This window comes from Peromyscus maniculatus, chromosome 13, assembly GCF_049852395.1.
Source record: "Peromyscus maniculatus bairdii isolate BWxNUB_F1_BW_parent chromosome 13, HU_Pman_BW_mat_3.1, whole genome shotgun sequence".
Taxonomy (NCBI): domain Eukaryota; kingdom Metazoa; phylum Chordata; class Mammalia; order Rodentia; family Cricetidae; genus Peromyscus; species Peromyscus maniculatus.
Window position 1 is genome coordinate 34,320,561 of NC_134864.1, and position 18,229 is coordinate 34,338,789.

The following is an 18,229-nucleotide window of genomic DNA, read 5'->3' on the forward strand; positions in this document are numbered from 1 at the left end:
AGTATTATTCTAAGAAGTACAACATCATTTCATCTTCCAAGGTAGCCCCTACTCAGTCATTTTACACATATAGAAACTAAGGCATGAGGATTTTAATCACCACGCCCATAGTCTCATAGCCCATAGGGGTGAGGAAGGCATTCTCATTTTTTTCACAGAAAGCCTATAACCGCATCCTCCCATAGACTTTGAACTTTGCTAAAACAAGGCTAGTCTAGGTTAATTTCTAGTTGGGCTGTGCTTCTATTCTGGAGAAAGGTTGGCAGTCCGGTCATGTGATCTTTAAGGGTACTATATTCCAAATGCTTATTTCCTTCAGTGTTGTTTCTTCACCAGTTGATTTTTAATTGCTATGATGAAAAAAATCCAGATTTTCATGATACTATCCTTTGCTAGAAATTAAAACCCCCAGTTAGGACATGGACGGCCTACCTGTTTCATGACAACTGAACAGACTTGACAGCCTGGACTATTACCAACAGGGCAGCTTCCCCACTCCGGGGCTTAGGCATTGTGTTGGGCATATCATTCGCAATTGTGGATAAATACAGAGGAAGAAAGCTTTTGGTTTTTGTGTCAGGATCCCATTCTTCCTCTGCGAAGTTGATTTGGTAGAGAGCTGTGGATTTGGGGAACCAGATCAAACAAATCTCTTCATAGTACATAAGAATGGGGCCTGTTGCCACTGTGGCGCAACATCCCCCTGCTCCATAATAGCAGGTGCTGGTGGCTGACTTTAGAATAGTTAATGAAATTCATTACTCATTTGAGAGAAAGAGTATGAGTAAAAAGCACTATAAAAATCCAGTCCTGTTCAGGGTAATCTTGGCACATACCTTATCCCGCTTAGTGTATTTCCAAAAGAAACAGGCCCATTAAACTCAGGAGGGACAGCTCGATCCTTGTTAAAGCCATGAATCGATGCTGCTCAGTTCCCAGCTCTACTCAGTGTGTCTGCAGAGAGCAAGAGTGGGAAAAGAACTGATCCCACCATGCATGAGTATGCCCTTCTCTTTGAACAAGATGCTGAGCAGACAGGTCCCTTGCTTTAGAGACAACTGCTGCCTGTCTATTCTGGGGCTCTCGCCACCACAGACACAGAAAGTCTCCATGCAGGCTTTGTCAAATCTCAACTTCTTAGGGCTGTGGAATCTATTAGTGTCATTTTGGGTTGTTTATAACAGTCTCCTGTATCCCAGACTGACTTTCAACTCACCAACCTAGCTTAGGATGACTTTGAACTCCTGTTCCTTCTACGTCAATCTCCCGAGTGCTAGGATTAAAGGTGTTTATCACCACATCCAGTTTATACAGTGCTAAAGGTGAAATTTATAGCATCACACATGCTAAGCAAATACTTTACCAACTAAGCTACATCTCCTGCTACCTCAATGCAACTCACTTGCTAAATTCATATGCAAAAAGCTACAAAAGGTGGAGTAGCTTGAGTGATACTCATTAAGAAAATCCCTGGGAAGACAAAAATTTACTAATGTATCCCTCAGTCAAAGCTTAGTGAGTAGATATTCTAGATTTGAGATTTCCCCATTTCAAAATAATTTCAATGCAATATCTGAAATAGGAAAGGCCTGGGGGATATCGTTCTTGAGTTCCCTGATGAGTTCCCTATGAACTCCTCATAGATTAAGCCAGATACATAAAAATGTCTTTCCAAATATTTGCAATCCATACCTTTTACTGATCTATCAATAATAGCTTACAGTTTGGTTTGTAATTTGTTGTACCAATAACCTTAGACACTGGAACTCTGATGTGCCTGTTGTAGTAATTCAAATAAGACTAACTTTGGCTACAGCTTGCTTTTCAGTGAAAGGTCTTTTTTGAAAGATCCTTTAGCCTCTAATTTCTTCTTTGTGCATGGTTGTAGGGGATGCAGATGTGTGTGCAGGTATATATGAACATGCATGCATGTGCATGTATTCAGGTGTATATGAACATGCATGCATGTGCATGTATTCAGGTGTATATGAACATGCATGCATGTGCATGTGTGCAGGTGTATATAAACATGTATGTGTGTGCAGGTGTATATGAACCTGTGTACCTGTGTGTGTGAAAGACAAAGGACAACCACAGATGTGATCCTCAGGAATGCTAAGCATCTCCTTCGAAAGCATCTCCTTTGACACAAGGTCTTTCACCAGGGCTCAACAACTAGGGCAGACATGGCCAGTGAGCACCGAGGATCCTCCTGGCTCTGCCACGCTGGTGCTGAGATGGCGAGTGAGCAAACACCATTATGCCCAACACTTTTAACATAAGTTCTGGGTACCAAACTCAGGACCGAGTGCTTGCAAGGCAAGCACTTTATTTAGTAAGTCAACCCCTTAGCCCATCTTCTAAGTTAATTTGCAAGCTCTGTACTAATGAGACATAACATTTAAAATGAAACAAGATCGTAGACTCCCACTCCCGACATGTTGCTTCTCTTCAAGCCTCTGGGTTGCTATACACTCACACTCCTGTTCACACTGGGGTGAGAAGGGAAAAAGACAAGGTGTTAGCACCCACTTCATGGGGCATTGCAGTGAGCACTGACCAACATTGCATACTTAAAAGACAAAACTTGTGAAGGAGAGGGATATAAATAACCCACCCAGTCTATGGCAAAAGGGAGAGCTTCCTGATGGGTTTCATCATACATTTTTATTTTTATTTTATGTGTTTCATATGCAGGGGGAGGGAGAGCGAGCAAGTGAGAGGGGGCACAGAGTCATTGTTTTATGATTGAAAGGTCCAAAAAGGTAGTTTTTCATTTAAATTCTGGTTGTGGCAGGGCCAGGGATAATATAGAAAAACTGGGACCTGAGGCTGCCCTGCTTAAAGACATTCAAGGCCATTCTTAAGATGGACCTCAGGAGAGGGCTTAATGGGCAAAGTGCTTGGGGCTCAAGCCTGAGGCCCTGAGTGGGATTCCCAGCACTCGCACCAAGTGTCTTTAACCTTAGCACTGAGGAGACAGAAGCAGGGGGATCCTGGGAGCTCACTGATCATCTGGCCTAGCCAAAGAGGGACCGCTAGGCTCACTGAACAGCTCTGTCTCGAAAACTAAGGTCGATGGTGATTTAGGAAGATACTGATGTCCACCGCCAGCATCCACTGCGTGTACACAACCCTGCTCATCCTCACGCATGCATACGTTGCACACACAATCCCCAATTTGTGATCCTTGGAGTTAGCTTTTGCCTGAGAAATAAGGAATTTTGAACTGAAAAATAAGTGTAAATGGAAAAGCATCAAAATGCAGCAGACCTAGGAAGAACTTCCAAACTACCACAGAGTCTCTGTAAATTCTACTCCAGATGTGTAGTGTTTTACACCACAGCTCCTTTTCTTCAAACACCCCAAGAGCATTCAGTTTGCTTGATGGGACCTTCCAGAGAGAACACTCACCTAGACAGTTTATTTAAGCACTTAAGGATTTTTGTTTGTTTTTCTTTTAATCCAGATAATGAATGCATATCTTGCTATTGGCCCATGATGTTCACATTTGCTGTTTGTAATATTTGGAAAATCATCAAAACAAATATTGACTGCTATTTTAAGAAGCCCATTAGCAGTTTTTAAAGGATAGATGAAAATTTGGGGGACCATGCTTTACCGAGGTGGAGCATCTAGAGGGAGGCTAGGAAGTGGATAGGGCCGATGATACTGGCATTAATATTTACAGGATCATCTTAGTATCTGGCTTTCATGGTGACCCTTCATGCTTCTAGAAGCCCAACCCCCAAATGCACCTAAGTACAGAGGAGTCTTCTCATTTCATTTGCATAAATATTTCTTCAAAGGATTAGGGGACTCCTCTCATCGAGTCTTGGAGTTTCTGTTTTGTAATACTGTTTTCTTTTTCTTCAGGGAAGAACCCCATTTTTCTCAATTTGTGATCCATGTAGGGTGTGGAACAAACTCATCAACTCTGTAATGACACTTTGCTTCTCCCTCTAGCAGTTATTTTCTATTTGTTTTATTTTATTTTTGCACTGTGGGGAAGCTTGTCAGAGGGTGTACAGCTTCTCTTGGGTCCAGGATTTTAATACCATGTGATTATCTGTACTTTTTTAAGCCCCACCCATTTCCAACACAGTATATCACACAGTCGAGCTGTCCTGGTCTATTAGAGACTGATCCAGCTTCTCTCTGTAGAGGCAACAAAGCTCAGAGCCAATCCATTAATCCTGACATGAGATCCATGCTTCATTGACAACGAAGGCAGCTTGCAATAGTTTGATTCCTAGCAGGGTGCCAACGTTTGCTAACTGACCTCAGTAGAACTCACGAAGTATCTGATTCAGCAGGAGCAGTGAGGACCGTTGTCATAAACTATACTGAGAACATCTATTGCACTTCCATCAGTACAAGCAGCTTGAATTACTCAGGGAGCTGTCAGGTATTTTAGGGTCCCCTCACTTCATTTCAGATATGGAAGTAATCAGTATGTGATGATGTGGCTTCTTTCCCAAATTCCTGGAGTCTGTGAGACCCGAATGGGAAGGACTGGGTGATGGCAACGCCTCCGTGACAGCTAAAATGTGAAACTGGAGCAGTCGCAGGGAAGAAGCAAGATGATATGCGTAACAGTTAACGTAATGTTTTGTTTTGTTTTGTTTTTCCCACAGCAGGAAAAACCCAGACTCTTGGAGCCTTTGGATTATGAAACTGTCATTGAAGAACTTGAAAAGACCTATCGGAACGATCCTCTTCAAGATCTTCTCTTCTTCCCCAGTGATGACTTCTCAGTAAGTCTCCGGAAGTCCTTTAAAATTATCAGGGGCCATAAGTTAGGTTCTGTCTTTCCACATAGATTCAGAAAGTAAAGCCTTCCTGTAGTTGGGTTTTTTTTTTTTTTTTACTCTTTGGGGGCCTGCCACATAGCTCAAAAATAAACACAAGGAGACTTGTTCTTACTTATGGATGCCTGCCTGGCCTTAGCTTGGCTTGTTTCTAGCCAGCTTTTCTAACTTAAATTATCCCATCTCTCTTCTTCTGCATTGTGCTTCTGGGCTTTTTAACCTTTCTGTATTCTATATTCTGTGTATCTGTCTTTTCTCTTACTCCATGGCTGGCTGTGTGGCTGGATGAATGGCTCCTTACACTCTCCTTTCCTTCTCCTTTTCTCCCTCCTCCCTCCTCTTTTTTTTTTTTTTTTCTTGGAGCCTAGATTTCTATTTATTCTCTCTGCCTGGCAGCCCCACTTATTTCTCTCCCCTGCCTACCTATTGGCCTTTCAGCTCTTTATTAAACCAATCAGCTATTTTAAGCAGGCAAAGGAACACAGCTTTACAGAGTTAAACAAATGCAACATAAAACAATGCAACACATATTTGCAGCATTAAACAAATATTCCACAGCATAAATGAACGTAACACGTTTTAAACTAGTATTCTACAGCACCTTCTTGCTATGGCCAACCTGCTTCATATAATAACAGCAGAAGGTCATTTCCAGACCTAGAATAGGCCCAGGGCTTCCCCGGCTTGGAGGGGTGGAAATGAGGCTCAACGGTGAATGCAAAGACCCAGAGCAGCACATGGTACTGCCTGAGACCAGTTGGTGCTCATGTTCCTGCCAACATCCAAAGCTCTTCCTTTGACTTAGAGTACCTCTTCCCTCAGACTATTTCTAACTAGAAGCTTCTGAGACATAGAAATCAACCAGGGGAACAAGTATAAGTCTAACAGTGCAAAAGAGGAGATTATTTTTATATTTATTCATTTATTATTCTCTCATATATTACATCCTGACTGCATTAAAACCACCATGAATCTTGGTTGGCCTTTGTTTACGAGATGGTGAGTCTTGGGGTCAAAGCAAGAGCATCTTTGCAGAATGATTTATGATGTGACATGTGTTCCCTTTAGGACAGTGTACACTTATGATGCTCTTGAAATTGGTAGAGAATGAATGAGAAGGAGGGTGATAGCCCAGTTAGTAAGAGCTTGCCATGTAAGCAGGAGGACCTGAATCTATTCCCCCATAACCTACATTAGAAAGTCTGGTGTTAGTGACACACACATTTGCAATCCTGGTGCTGGAAAGGCAGAAACAGAAAGATTCTAACAGCTGGATGGGCGACCTAGCATCAGCTCCAGGTCAGTGAATTAGACCAAGAGAGAAGGAAAGGAAGTTAATATTGAAGTTAAAAAAGATAAAGTTGTGGATGATGAACACCAGCATGTCCCAAGGATTAGGTTCTCTTCCCTGTAGTCATCTGGAGCATTAATGCACTGTTGGTGAATAGCTCTGCAAACAGAGGCTGCCCTGGGCAGTTGGTAACCTTTTCCATTTTTCTCCTAAAACAAAGGTAGTCTCAGGCATGTCAGACTTCAACATTGCAGATGAAAAGGCAGCTGGAGGGTACCCCTGCAGAGCAGGCTGTGCCTGGGGATTTCTCTCTCAGGGAGTGTGGGTCTTGGTTTCCACATTTTACTAACACAGCTTCCATATCCTCTCTCACCTTTGGGGACAGATCTGGCTTCTGGCTTCAAAAGGGTGTTTTGTTTTGTTTTGTTTTTTCCTTCCTTCGTGGATTTAGGAAAAAGAAGCTACATGAAAATTGACAGGTCTGTGGATGTAGCTAAGTTGATAGAAGGCTTGCCTGACCTGAAATGCATGGGGCCCTGCATCTGGTGGAATACAAAAAAAAAAATTATAGAGGAGACAGAGTTAATACTTCTCTGTTCCCAGTGTGGATAACAGCGGAAGAAAGGAGACAGACATGGGCATAGGAAAAAGCAATTCTTTTCCTCTGTTTTTCAGTGTTTTGAAATGGCTTCCACTCACTGTTGGCACATTTTAAGAGAGATTTATCTCTGCAGATCTCATTTCTGTGGTTGGATCAGGCTCTGGGGCTTGGGCTGCAACTTCAAGCTGAACTACCTTCTTCTTCTTTTTTTAAATTCCACATCCTTATTTCGATTCTTCAGTCTCGGGGTAAACTACCCAAAAGCCCTTTCTGTCAGACAGCACCAAATTTCGTGAACCTTGGAGCATCTTTTATTCCAGCTCTGCCACCCAGAAATATGTCAAGTACCACTTGAGTGGCCCTCCACCTCAGACAGAAAGCACGGGTGGATTTCACACTGACTCTGAATTGAACTCCATTTTTGTCATCTTTCCAGCCTCACTTAAACATGGTCTCTAACTGGTTTGTTTTTACCTTTGCCGTCCTTAGTAACATAAACAGAGCCTACAATAGCATATTGCTCTATTTTCCCAATGTGATCATTCCAATCAACTCACAGGACTGTTTTATTATGGGCCTGTTCGAACTCCATGTGTGTTTCCTTATTTCCTCCATAATGATGTTGCAGGGCCAACTAGATGGCGCAGTGAGTAAAGGGGTTTGCTGACAAGCCTAAGGACCAGAGTTCGATTCCCAGGATGCACACAGTGGAAGGAGAGAATACACTCCCACAAGGACTCTTCTACTCTCCTACCACAGCCTCCTCCATCCTCACAGCCACTTTCCAGCCCACTGGAGTAAATACTAGCACAGTTTAACCATGCTATTCTATCACATACCCCTAACCATTTCCTTCATTTATTCAATAAGAATGAGATGCAAAACACTGAATATTAATCATTGTTCTAAGAATTAAGAGGCAGCAATGATTGAACAAAAATATCTTGGTTCTAAGGGCACTGAGCATCTTACTGATATGTGAGGAAAAGATAAGAAAACTAAGTCACAAATTAATTAAAAATATAGATTATTTTATAAGGTAAAAAAAAAACTGAGTCCCGGGAAGAGCTGAATTAGACTGAGTAGTTGGGCAGTCCCTCTGACTAAGTGACATTTGGGCTGAGCTCAGCTTTCTCAAGGAGGACACGAACAGCCAAGGAAGGACTATTTTAGTCTGATAGAACGGTAAGAGCAAGGTTATAATAGCTCTCAGGTCAGGCAGGTAAATCGATCAGAGAGTAGTCCAGGACAATGTTGCCCAAGAATGAGAAAGCTTTTGTGTCTTTTTCTAAATGCGAGCAGTGAGACATTGACCTGTTCCTAGAACAAATGACTAGAGTTTACTATTAACAAAACATGTAGCCTCTTTGTAATGGGGCTTGGAAGGCACCACAGGCCAGCTGGGAAAAAAGCACCCAATTAGTACGCTCAAGAGATATGCAATGGCCTCTAATTTTATTACCAGAAAATGACATTTCCTATCAGTGGCTGAATTTTCATTTGTGCTAAGTAATTGGTGGTGGGTAGTATTGAACACTATATCAGCACAAAATTGCCAGGAATTTCTAGTAAAAAGTCTGATTTTTTTTTCTCACTCTTTCCTGCCCTGTTTTTCTCATTCTTGCCCTATGCATTTTGGCTTGGAAACCTAGATCCCACGGGTAGTATGCTGCCTATTTTTGTATGTCCCATGAGCCAAGAATTTCTGATTTTAAATAGTTGACGGGAAAAGCAATCTAGTTGGTAGCAAGTGAAAAGAATCTGAAATGCATGTTCTGGTAGCCACAAACCAAGTTTTATTCGAGCACTTGTATCGGTTCATTTGGTGGTTGCCAGTGGCTGTCCTGGTGCAAAGACAGGGCCCTGAGTGGTTGGGGAAGTTTGAGTTTGGGCATACAGCCCCGTTCTAGTCAACTTTCAGTTGTCGGAAGATATCCTGGCCAAAGACAACCTAGGAGAGGAAAGGATCGTTTGTCTTACAATTTCAGGTTAGTCTATTACTGTGGGGAGGTCGAGGTAGGATCTTAAAGTATGGCATTGACATTCAGGAGCTCATAAATAATAATAAGAATTATATTAATAAATATAGAATAAATGCATGGATCCTCACTTGCTGCTTATGTTTATACTCAGCTAGTTCTCTTCACTCTTGTACAGTTTAGGGTCCAGCGCTTGAAATAGTGCTGCCTTCCATGGACTGAGTCTATCTATACTGATTAATAACAATCAAGACTGGCCCCTGTAGACATCCCACAGGGCCACCTTGATGGAAATCATTCCCATTAAAAATCTTCCCCCAGGATTCTAGGTTGTGTCACATTGGCAGCTAAAACTAACCAGCACAAGCCCTGAAAAAAAAATGTATCTTCTGACTCTTCACACACACACACACACACACACACACACACACTATCCTGATAAAATATAACTGTATTTGTTCTGGACAGCTCTTTCGTCCTCTATACAGAGTATATAAACTTCTCTAAGTCCCCTGCCGTCATCTGCCCCATTCACAGCCTATGTCACTTAGGAGTGTTGCTCACCACCAAAAACATACCACGCTCCTGGAAAGCGTATCATTTCCTTGACTCGACTGGAGCCTTGGGATTCTCTGTAGTGTGCCTAGACAGTTTTCACTCGCCCAAGCAGAAGTGACAATAAAACGACCAGACTAATCTCAAAGGGTGGATGGAGTATGGAGGATCTTAAAACTCCCACCTGTCCTTCTAAGCATCAGTCATCAGGATCCTGCTCTTCGGATTAGAGGACCCAGCTCACTTCTCTGTTTCTATGGTTCCAAGTACCCACGCTTCCTGCCGACATGATTCATTACTTGCTTTGTTTAATCAATATTTATTCAGCACCCACTGGGTGCTGAATATAGAAGAACACTTCCTAGAGGAGTGAGACTGGCAAGGAAAGCGAGTCTTGTGCTTCACCAGCTCCTGCCCTAATATGGATAAAGTAAGGCTGATGAAATTGCTTGGGGTTGAATACCAAGAAGCAGCAACTGTGTCTGGCATTTGATACCCCCAAAAGAAAGTCAGTTTCACCACACAGCATCCTTCCATTGCAAGCATGAACTTTTTGCCTCATCACTCTGACGGCATGAGATGCCATCATCATTTTCTGCCTAGGACCCCAGAATGCCCTTTTTGGGGATCTATGCTTTCTCCATAGACATCCTTTGGTTCATTCACATTCAGTATTGGCTGGAAGCTTTCAGAGTCACTTATCAAACAGGATCATGCCTTTACTTAGAACCTTCCTCCATCCAAGCCCAGTCTTCACTGTTCTCCCTGCCCCTTGGTCATCTCCAAGCTCTCATTTCCTAGTGTTAGCCCTGGTTCACCACACAGAGCACCTGACCTTTATTCTGTTCTCACACTTGGCAAGCGCTTTGCCTCTGTAGGACCTGTGCTCCTGACAGAGATGGCTCCTGGCTCCTGTGATGTAGTTGTAAGTGTGACCTCTTTAAAGAAGAATCTTTGAGGTCCAGCCCACTCTCCTGCACCAGAGTTACTCTATCACAGCACCCTGCTGCTTCACTTTAGTGCACTGATTACAACTTGGAAATAGCTCCAGTTTTGTATATTTGCCTGCTTCCTTCCTTGCTTGTTGGCTTTTTCCTTCATGGTTCTGGGAAGCAAACCCAGGCCTCCATGCATCTAAAGCAGGTACTTTACTACTGAGCTGGACTCCCCCCCCCCTTTAAACTTGCTTTTTGTTCACCTTCCTGGCACTGGTTTCTCACCAAATTACAATTGCAGCAGGCCAATGACCTTTTCCTCCCTTATCATTGTAAGATGCACAGCTACGAAGGTAACACTTGACACAGAGCAAGGGCAACCATCAATTTAGGGACTGGAAAGATAGTTCAGTGGTTAAGGTGCTTGCTACATAATCAGGAGGACCTGAGTTCAGATTCCAACAAACCAAGTAAATTTCAAGTGGGCATGGTGATGTACTAGAAATTCTAGCCTTAGCCAACTGAGACAAGACTAGCTATATTGCTGAACTCTGGGTTTGAATATGATACCATGCTGCAATAAAATGCTTCAGAGAATAGAAAAAGAAAACATAAATGATAAAAAATAAATTTCATGAATTTTTTTTCAGAATTCCTTGGGTTGTTATTTTAGGAAATAACTTGGATTCTTTGAAAACCTTAGCAATCAAAGGCCATCCTGACGTAAAAGTCTTGAGTTTAAAAAAGGAATAGAGTGATTGCCTCTGCTTGATGATGAGAAAATGAAGGTTAATAAGAAGTTCCCGTCTTATTAACATAAATCAACATATTGCCTTAAAAAAAACCACTGAGAAACTTGATCCTTCCTCTAGAGGCTCACTCTGTGTAGTACAGTACCCAGCACACAGCTGACATCAGCAAAAGTAGCCTCCTCCTTCAGACACTTTAATGTACTAATTTGATTGATTTCTATTACTAGGTAAGAGAAAAATTAGTTCATATCCATATATCAAATACCCAACATACTGTTCAGCTCATGAGTATTCAAAAGAGGCTGTCAAATAGTGACTTAAAATGTTCTCCCAGAAGCATTTTCCTTGTCTCTTGGCACACCAGGTAGAAATTACTCACCTACTATGTAGATTAAAAGACTAGACAACATAAACTTCTACACTACTTCCATCATAACCTTGTAGTATGAAAAACCAGTGTACCTGCATGTATTAATCCATGAATTCAAAGACATGGACAGTTTCATTGTTAAATTCGCCACTGTTGATTTTATCTTTATATTTTGAAGTTGGCCATAATAGAAACAGACTAAAAATATACTTGATCATTAATGTGTGACTCAGTAAAGAAGTTAAAGGGTGAATTGGGGGAAGGGGAAGCGGAAGAATCGTTTCAAGGACACAATGAATCATGTTTGATGACTCAGTCTAAATAGAAACTAAGGCAAAAATCACATAACAGAAGGTGGCAGAGCCATAAATGACTTTCTTGCTGGGTGAAAAGTGCCAAAAGCCTGAGATAGAATCACTTAAGCCATACAGTGGAGATGTCTAGGAACAGGAACACTGGGCAGTCTGCTTTGTGTTCCCACAGTGCCCACTTACACAAAGCTATGCTGAAGTTCAACTTTGAGAACCAGTTTTAGTGACCTAAGCATAAATGTCAAGAATACCAATACAAACAGGAGAAAATGCTTACGCTTGAATCATTGGACTTTCTGCTGTTAAAAGGGCCACTTCCAAAATCATAGTTCTCTGTTGCTCTCAGTTCAATGGGAGAAGTAGCCTTCCAAAGAAATTACATCATCTCCCCAAAGTCCACTTCTTATTAATGGTTCAGAATCAGTGTTCAAGGGCACTCAGGTTGATCTTGCAGTTGTCTTTGGCTGACTGTCAAAACTGAATGACAGATTTCATGATGTATCAAGGGCTTACATTTTTCATAGTATATTTTTAGCTATTGAAAGCAACTGGTAACTTGGGGACTTCCACGCTTTACCACATGGGCCATTCTCTGAGAGGAAGTTCAAAGACCTTGCTACGGTTAAAGTTACAAAGCAGAAAGGTCAGGAGATTTCTTTTTATCTGAAACATAGCTTAATATTTTATAGGAATCTCAACTCTTTTCAATCTGTGGCTTTTGAGTCTGAAAAGAAAGCATTAAATGGCTCATAATGTTTGTGCAAGGACACTGCTATTGTGATTTGAAAGCTAAGTAATAGCCTGTGTCCAATTACGTTATAACATCCCTCTCATGAAGAGGCCCTTGACCAAGGATGTAAGCCACTGAAGAAAAAATTCAAGCATAAGCACTTTGGTTTTCACTTTTTGTTTCCTTCAAAACAATGCACTATGTGCCAGATGCTTCCTAAAAAAAAAAGTGAGGCATCCAATTGAGAGTAAATATTAAGTTCTCAAATCTCACTGTGAAGGATACCATAAGAAAGTCAATGCAGTATTATTTAACCACAAACAATGAGATTATGTTATGTCCAGGAAAATGAACAGACCTGGACATCGCCATAAGTCTCAAAAAGACAAGTATTGTATGTTTTCTCTCATGAAATCTAGAGAAGAAAGATGTGAAATAAAAAGGGAACTATCAGGTATTTGGAGGGGATAAAGGGTTTCTTGAGGTGTGATGAAACATGCTAAATGTAGATAGTGATGGTGATTTCACAACTTTGAGTATGCTCAAAATCTACAGAAATTTACACTTTAAATGATGTGTTCTGTGGCATATTATTAATTATATCTCTCAATAGTGCTCTCATTCTTTTATTTAAAGAAGTTGTTCTAGGTTATGAGGTCAGAAGAGGTGTAGATAGTCAAAGAGAGAATACTAAAGAACCATTAAAATACAACTACATGGGGGCTGGAGAGATGGCTCAGAGGTTAAGAGCACTGACTGCTCTTCCAGAGGTCCTGAGTTCAGTTCCCAGCACCCACATGGTGGCTTACAACCATCTGTAATGAGATTTGGTGCCCTCTTCTGTATACATAATAAAACTCATTAAAAAAACTTATAAAAAAAATACAACTACATTCAAGTTCTTTAAGAGTAATAAATCAAAAATACCAAAGGAACTATATAGGGCATGAGAAAACTAGCTGCATTTTATTTTATTTGTTTATTTTTATTTTGTGTATATTGGTGTTTTGTTGGCATGTATGCCTGTGCATCAACTACATGCAGTGCAGACCACTGTGGCCTGCCATGTGGATGCTTGGAATAAAACCTGGGTCCTCTGGAAGAGCAGCCAGTGCTTACGTGGCTTAATCACTGAGCCATCTCTGCAGTCCCTGACTGCATTAATTTTTATATTTTATCCCCAAAGTAGATTTAATGAAACCTGCTGTATTAGTTACTGATCATTGCTGTAACAAAACACTTGACTAAACAACTTCGGGAAGGAAATGTCTATTCTGGCTCACAGTGTGAAGGTCCTGGCAATGTGAGCTAGAGGCAGCAGGTCACACTGTATCCACAGACAGGAAGCAGACAGAGACGAATGCTAATGCTCAGCTTCTTTCTCCATCCTATTCAGTCCAGAACCCTTAGCCCATCAGAAGGTATTACGTGTGTGTGTGTGTGTGTGTGTGTGTGTGTGTGTGTGTGTGTGTGTGTGTGTGTGTGTGTGTGTTTGGTTTTTCAAGACAGGGTTTCTCTGCAAAACCCCGGCTGTCCTGGAACTCACTCAGTAGATCAGGCCGGCCTCGAACTCAGAGATCCACCTGTCTCTTGCCTCCCAAGTGTTGGGATTAAAAATGTGAGTCACCACCGCGAAACAGTTGTCACCCATATTTAAGGTGGTGTTCCTTCCTCAATTAAACCCATCTAGATAATCCTTCACAGGTCAGGTGGGCCCAGGGGCTAACTTTATCTAGATAAACCCTCACAGATCTGCACAGAGACTTGTAAATCCTGTGAAGTTGACAGTCCTCCTTGACCACCATACCTGCTTATATATAATAAAACACTTGTCTAAAATGACTGGCTGGGTCAATCAACAGCACACCTTTGGGATCTAAAATATTCCACGTCTTGACTTCCTGTATGGCACAGACAGTAACTATAGAGTTTAAGAAAAAGATGGGCTTGGGGTGAGGAGCCATGGTTTGCTTTGTTTGTTTGTTTTTGTTTTAAGAAGCTGATATCTATCTAAAACCTGAAAATTACAGAGAATAAGTTTCAGGTTTCTTGAAAGGTGAAAGGCAGAGTAAAGACCCTCTGTAGGACTGGCACCATCATGGAAGAAGGAATGTGGGCTGTCCTGTGGAAAAGGCCACGTGGAGTCAGCCAGGGTGGGCAGCCCACCACATCAGCACAACGCTCTTCTGTGGGGATCACGGCAAACATGCTTCTTCCTCAGCTTCCCTGCATGGTGGGCTTAGCCTACAGGCCTGAGTCCAACTTATCAAGGGGACATGCTGGTGTCGTATGTACCTTTACGCTGATGGAGCACTTGTTTCTACTGCTTCTCACATCTTTCCTTGTGTAGCATGCACAATCGTGTGCTTCTCAAAAAAGTTTTTCACCTGCAAAAAGGCAGAAATATTAACTACCCAGATTAGATCGTTATGTGCTATACATGTATCAAGTTCTCACGTGTATTCCATTAAGTCTGCAAGAGCTCAAGTAATAATCATTGTTAAAGAAAAAGAGTGGTTCATTCTTGCCTCCTTAGGGGATGGAAGATGTGCTTGAGTCTAGAACAGTGGTTCTCAATCTGTGGGTCACGGCCCCTTTTCCTGTCACATATCAGATATCATGCATATCAGATATTTATATGACAGTTCCTAACAGTACCAAAAGTACAGTTAGGAAGTAGCAACGAAATAATTTTATGGTTGAGAGTTACCACAACGGGAGGAACTGTATAGAAGGGTCGCAGCATTGGGAAAGTTGAGAACCACTGATCTAGAAGTTGAACCACAGAAAAAGTGAAATAACTGTCTTGGTACTTTGTTGGTCTGAGAGTTCAAGACCATGAACCTTACTGATGTACTTAAATAGTATAACAACTAAACTACCACACTGGACCTTGCTGGATCATGATGACTACCGACTTATGGATGGTTGCTCACCGTTTGTGCAACCTATAGTCTGTAGTTTTCTTCAAAACTAGAAGAGTTTCCCTGTAAAGCACAGTGAAGTTATTAAAGAGCCATTTTCACATAGTTAACAATAAATAAGAAAAAAAACACATTGCTACTACTTTCTGAAATGTGGTTTAAAAATGCTTTTAAAACAAGTACGGTAATGCATCTTCTCTAGCAGAAATCAACATCGGTGTCTTAACCTGCTAAATTAAGTGGCATTTCTTTTTCAACACACAATTAAGCCAGGATGTATTTTAATTGTGAGCTACTTGTTCATTGTGGGGGTGATTACATCTTAGGACTGATGGATTTCCTTAACCGCCATCTTCCCTGTCCTTGTATGTAGCAACTGTGACCTACCGTAAGAACTGACATAGGGAGCTTCCTCAGCACCTGGGAGAGTAAAAGCAATCCATCCCAGACTTTAACGGTGACCTTTAGCAAGCTGAGAAAGGCCCCTGTGCACTTTGGCTGAAGTCTAACCTAGCGTCATTTTAGCCAGTAGCATGGCTGCTGCAACAAAACCACAAAGACTACCCAGTGCAGCGTTGAGGGAACGAGGAAGTCACAGGGCTGCAGTCAAAGACACTGAATACTGTGGGCCTGAAACTGCAAACACAGGCTTGGGGCCATCAGTTCAAAAGAGTTTTCCTTTCCAAATGCCTGACAATGCGCCCCTTGTAAAACTCTTGCCACCAGATGAGCTCGGCCGAGCGCCAGTGCGGTCTCAGATCTGTTCCATGCTACTGAGCTATACCAATTGTGGAACAGAGCTGTATTAACGAGAACAGGAAGTCTGTTGTGGCCAAGACAATTTGTAGTGGTCTGAAAACACCGACTTCTCAGAAAGGAAATTCTTTTTAAATGTATTAATACCCTTAACAAATAGGATTCTTCATACTTCTATTTTGACCAAGTTACTTGGGCTCCAATACAAGCACTTTAAACAAATATAAAACAAGTGGAAGGATCCCAAACTTTTGGAAGTTCTAGCCTCATGGAGGCCTTTTGGTTTTTTTAAACAAATGTTTCAGCATTATACTGAGATTGTCAGCATGTCTTGGCATGCACACACATGCATATCATATTCCTTCTCTTGTGCCATGTTTGGGTTGTATAACAGTATTCTACATGCACAGAACTTGCAAAATAATGTCCTAGATTTATCACATGGTTTCATGAGTGTGAGTTGGCCACAGTGATCTTATTTTTAAGGATCAACATCATGTCGTGACCACAGATCATCAGGAATCCTTCAACCCACTGAATGATGGCCAGCTTCATGTGTTGCACATGGCTGTTAACTATTTGTCTATCTTCATTATGCTAGATCACTAATGTAACAATGAGTGAGTCTTAATTTGTAGTGCTTTCTGAAAACAAAGCAAGTAACTCAGTGTATCTGTGAGCTGTCTTTCCAAAGTCATTCCTGGGTCACCGAAATCTAAACAATAATCCCCAAGGCTCAGATTAGACTAAGTTGTTAGTATTCACAGAGAGACTAACAATAAAGAAGCAACTTGAAGGAAGGACTTGTACAAGGAATTATAAATGGAAAAAAAAATCTAACCTGGCTTCATTGCACTCTACACAGAAACAACCACTTCCTGGTCTGTCTGTAGACCTCTGCTTCATCTTCAAGACCTACACTTGCTCTCCTTGTCTACACTTGGTTTAAGATGGCAGTCCCTGCTCTTGTGTCCTCTTCTATAGATGCCATGAAGTCCTGGAGCCTGGTGAACTAACTCTCCCTGTAGCTGTATTTTAAGTTGAACATTACACTTACTGAATAGAGTATCTGGAACACTGAATTTTTCGTTATTTTTATCCTCTGATCTTAGACTCATGTGACATTCTTCCTCTTTCACAATGTCAAAAACCATGCCTCCCATGTACATGTGCATGTGCATACTCCCACAGACATACCCACGTGTCACATGTGTTTACACACGCACAGGAATACACAGATTAACACAATACAGGCATGTATATACCATACCCGTGCACAGCACACAAACTTACAGCATATATATACACACACTATAGTAGCATGCCCTTATGTATAACCACAACCTCACACCCACACTTACTGTATAGACACACTCATGCATGACACTAATCACACACACACTTACTGAGCCACTTACCACACCCACACACAGCAGAGACACTGTTGTACCCTGAACACACACTACATACATACACTCAGGAAAAATCCAACAGATAACCAGTTAAGCACCCTACTGAACACTGAGGCTATGGCTGCAACAGAAAACGAATTGTTTTCCTACATGGGACTTGTATCAGGGGTGAAGGGAGGATTTAAAGAAAATCCCAAGTCTGAAATCAGGCTAAAAGCAACGATGGGCAAGCAATGATGGGCACAATGATGTTATTGCTGACAGAGCTGGCCACAACCCCATGAGCTTAGAAGACAAAACTACAAGATCCCTCTTGTACCCACTTTGCCTAAACTGATGGTGGGCTTTGAGATTTTCATTTGTTTCATCCACTAATCCAGGAGCATGCCTTTCATCAGGACCAGTTTATATAAACTGTAGTTTGTATCTCAGAAACTCTGAAGAATCATCTGTGTTTGGGGAATGTGTGCCATAAAATCTCCTCAGTGATTGGTACCCTGGGTGGTACTGTCAGTCATTTTCACCACATAACCATGAAAGTGTACCGACCGGAGGAAGCTGTTGGCTGTGATGCACTCATCTCAGAAAATTATAAGCCAGCACCTAGAGACACATCAAACAAAAGCAACCTTTGAAATTCTGGCCTAGATGTTTCAAGAGGTAGTTTACCTATCAGTTTATGTGTAACCATTTAATAGAATCCTATTTGTTTAAATAGCTATTTGTTTAAATTTGTGAAAGCTCTTTCACTTACTTCGGCAGAAAAAAAAAACATTTAAAACATGACCTTGTTTTCTTCAAA

The 18,229-nt window shown here is 41.5% G+C and overlaps 1 protein-coding gene across 17 annotated transcripts in view; it reads left to right on the forward strand.

The window, feature by feature from the left end:
• Dock10 (dedicator of cytokinesis 10) overlaps positions 1–18,229 on the forward strand; it is a 249,841-nt gene that overhangs the window by 96,986 nt on the left and 134,626 nt on the right. For 13 of the 17 annotated variants that reach the window (XM_076549961.1, XM_076549964.1, XM_076549958.1 and 10 more), the window contains exon 2: positions 4,638–4,757. In XM_076549961.1, coding sequence (XP_076406076.1) covers positions 4,638–4,757 — 120 coding nt within the window. The remainder of the gene's footprint in view (positions 1–4,637; positions 4,758–18,229) is intronic. The other 4 variants (XM_076549963.1, XM_076549959.1, XM_076549966.1 and 1 more) reach the window with 1 other exon arrangement.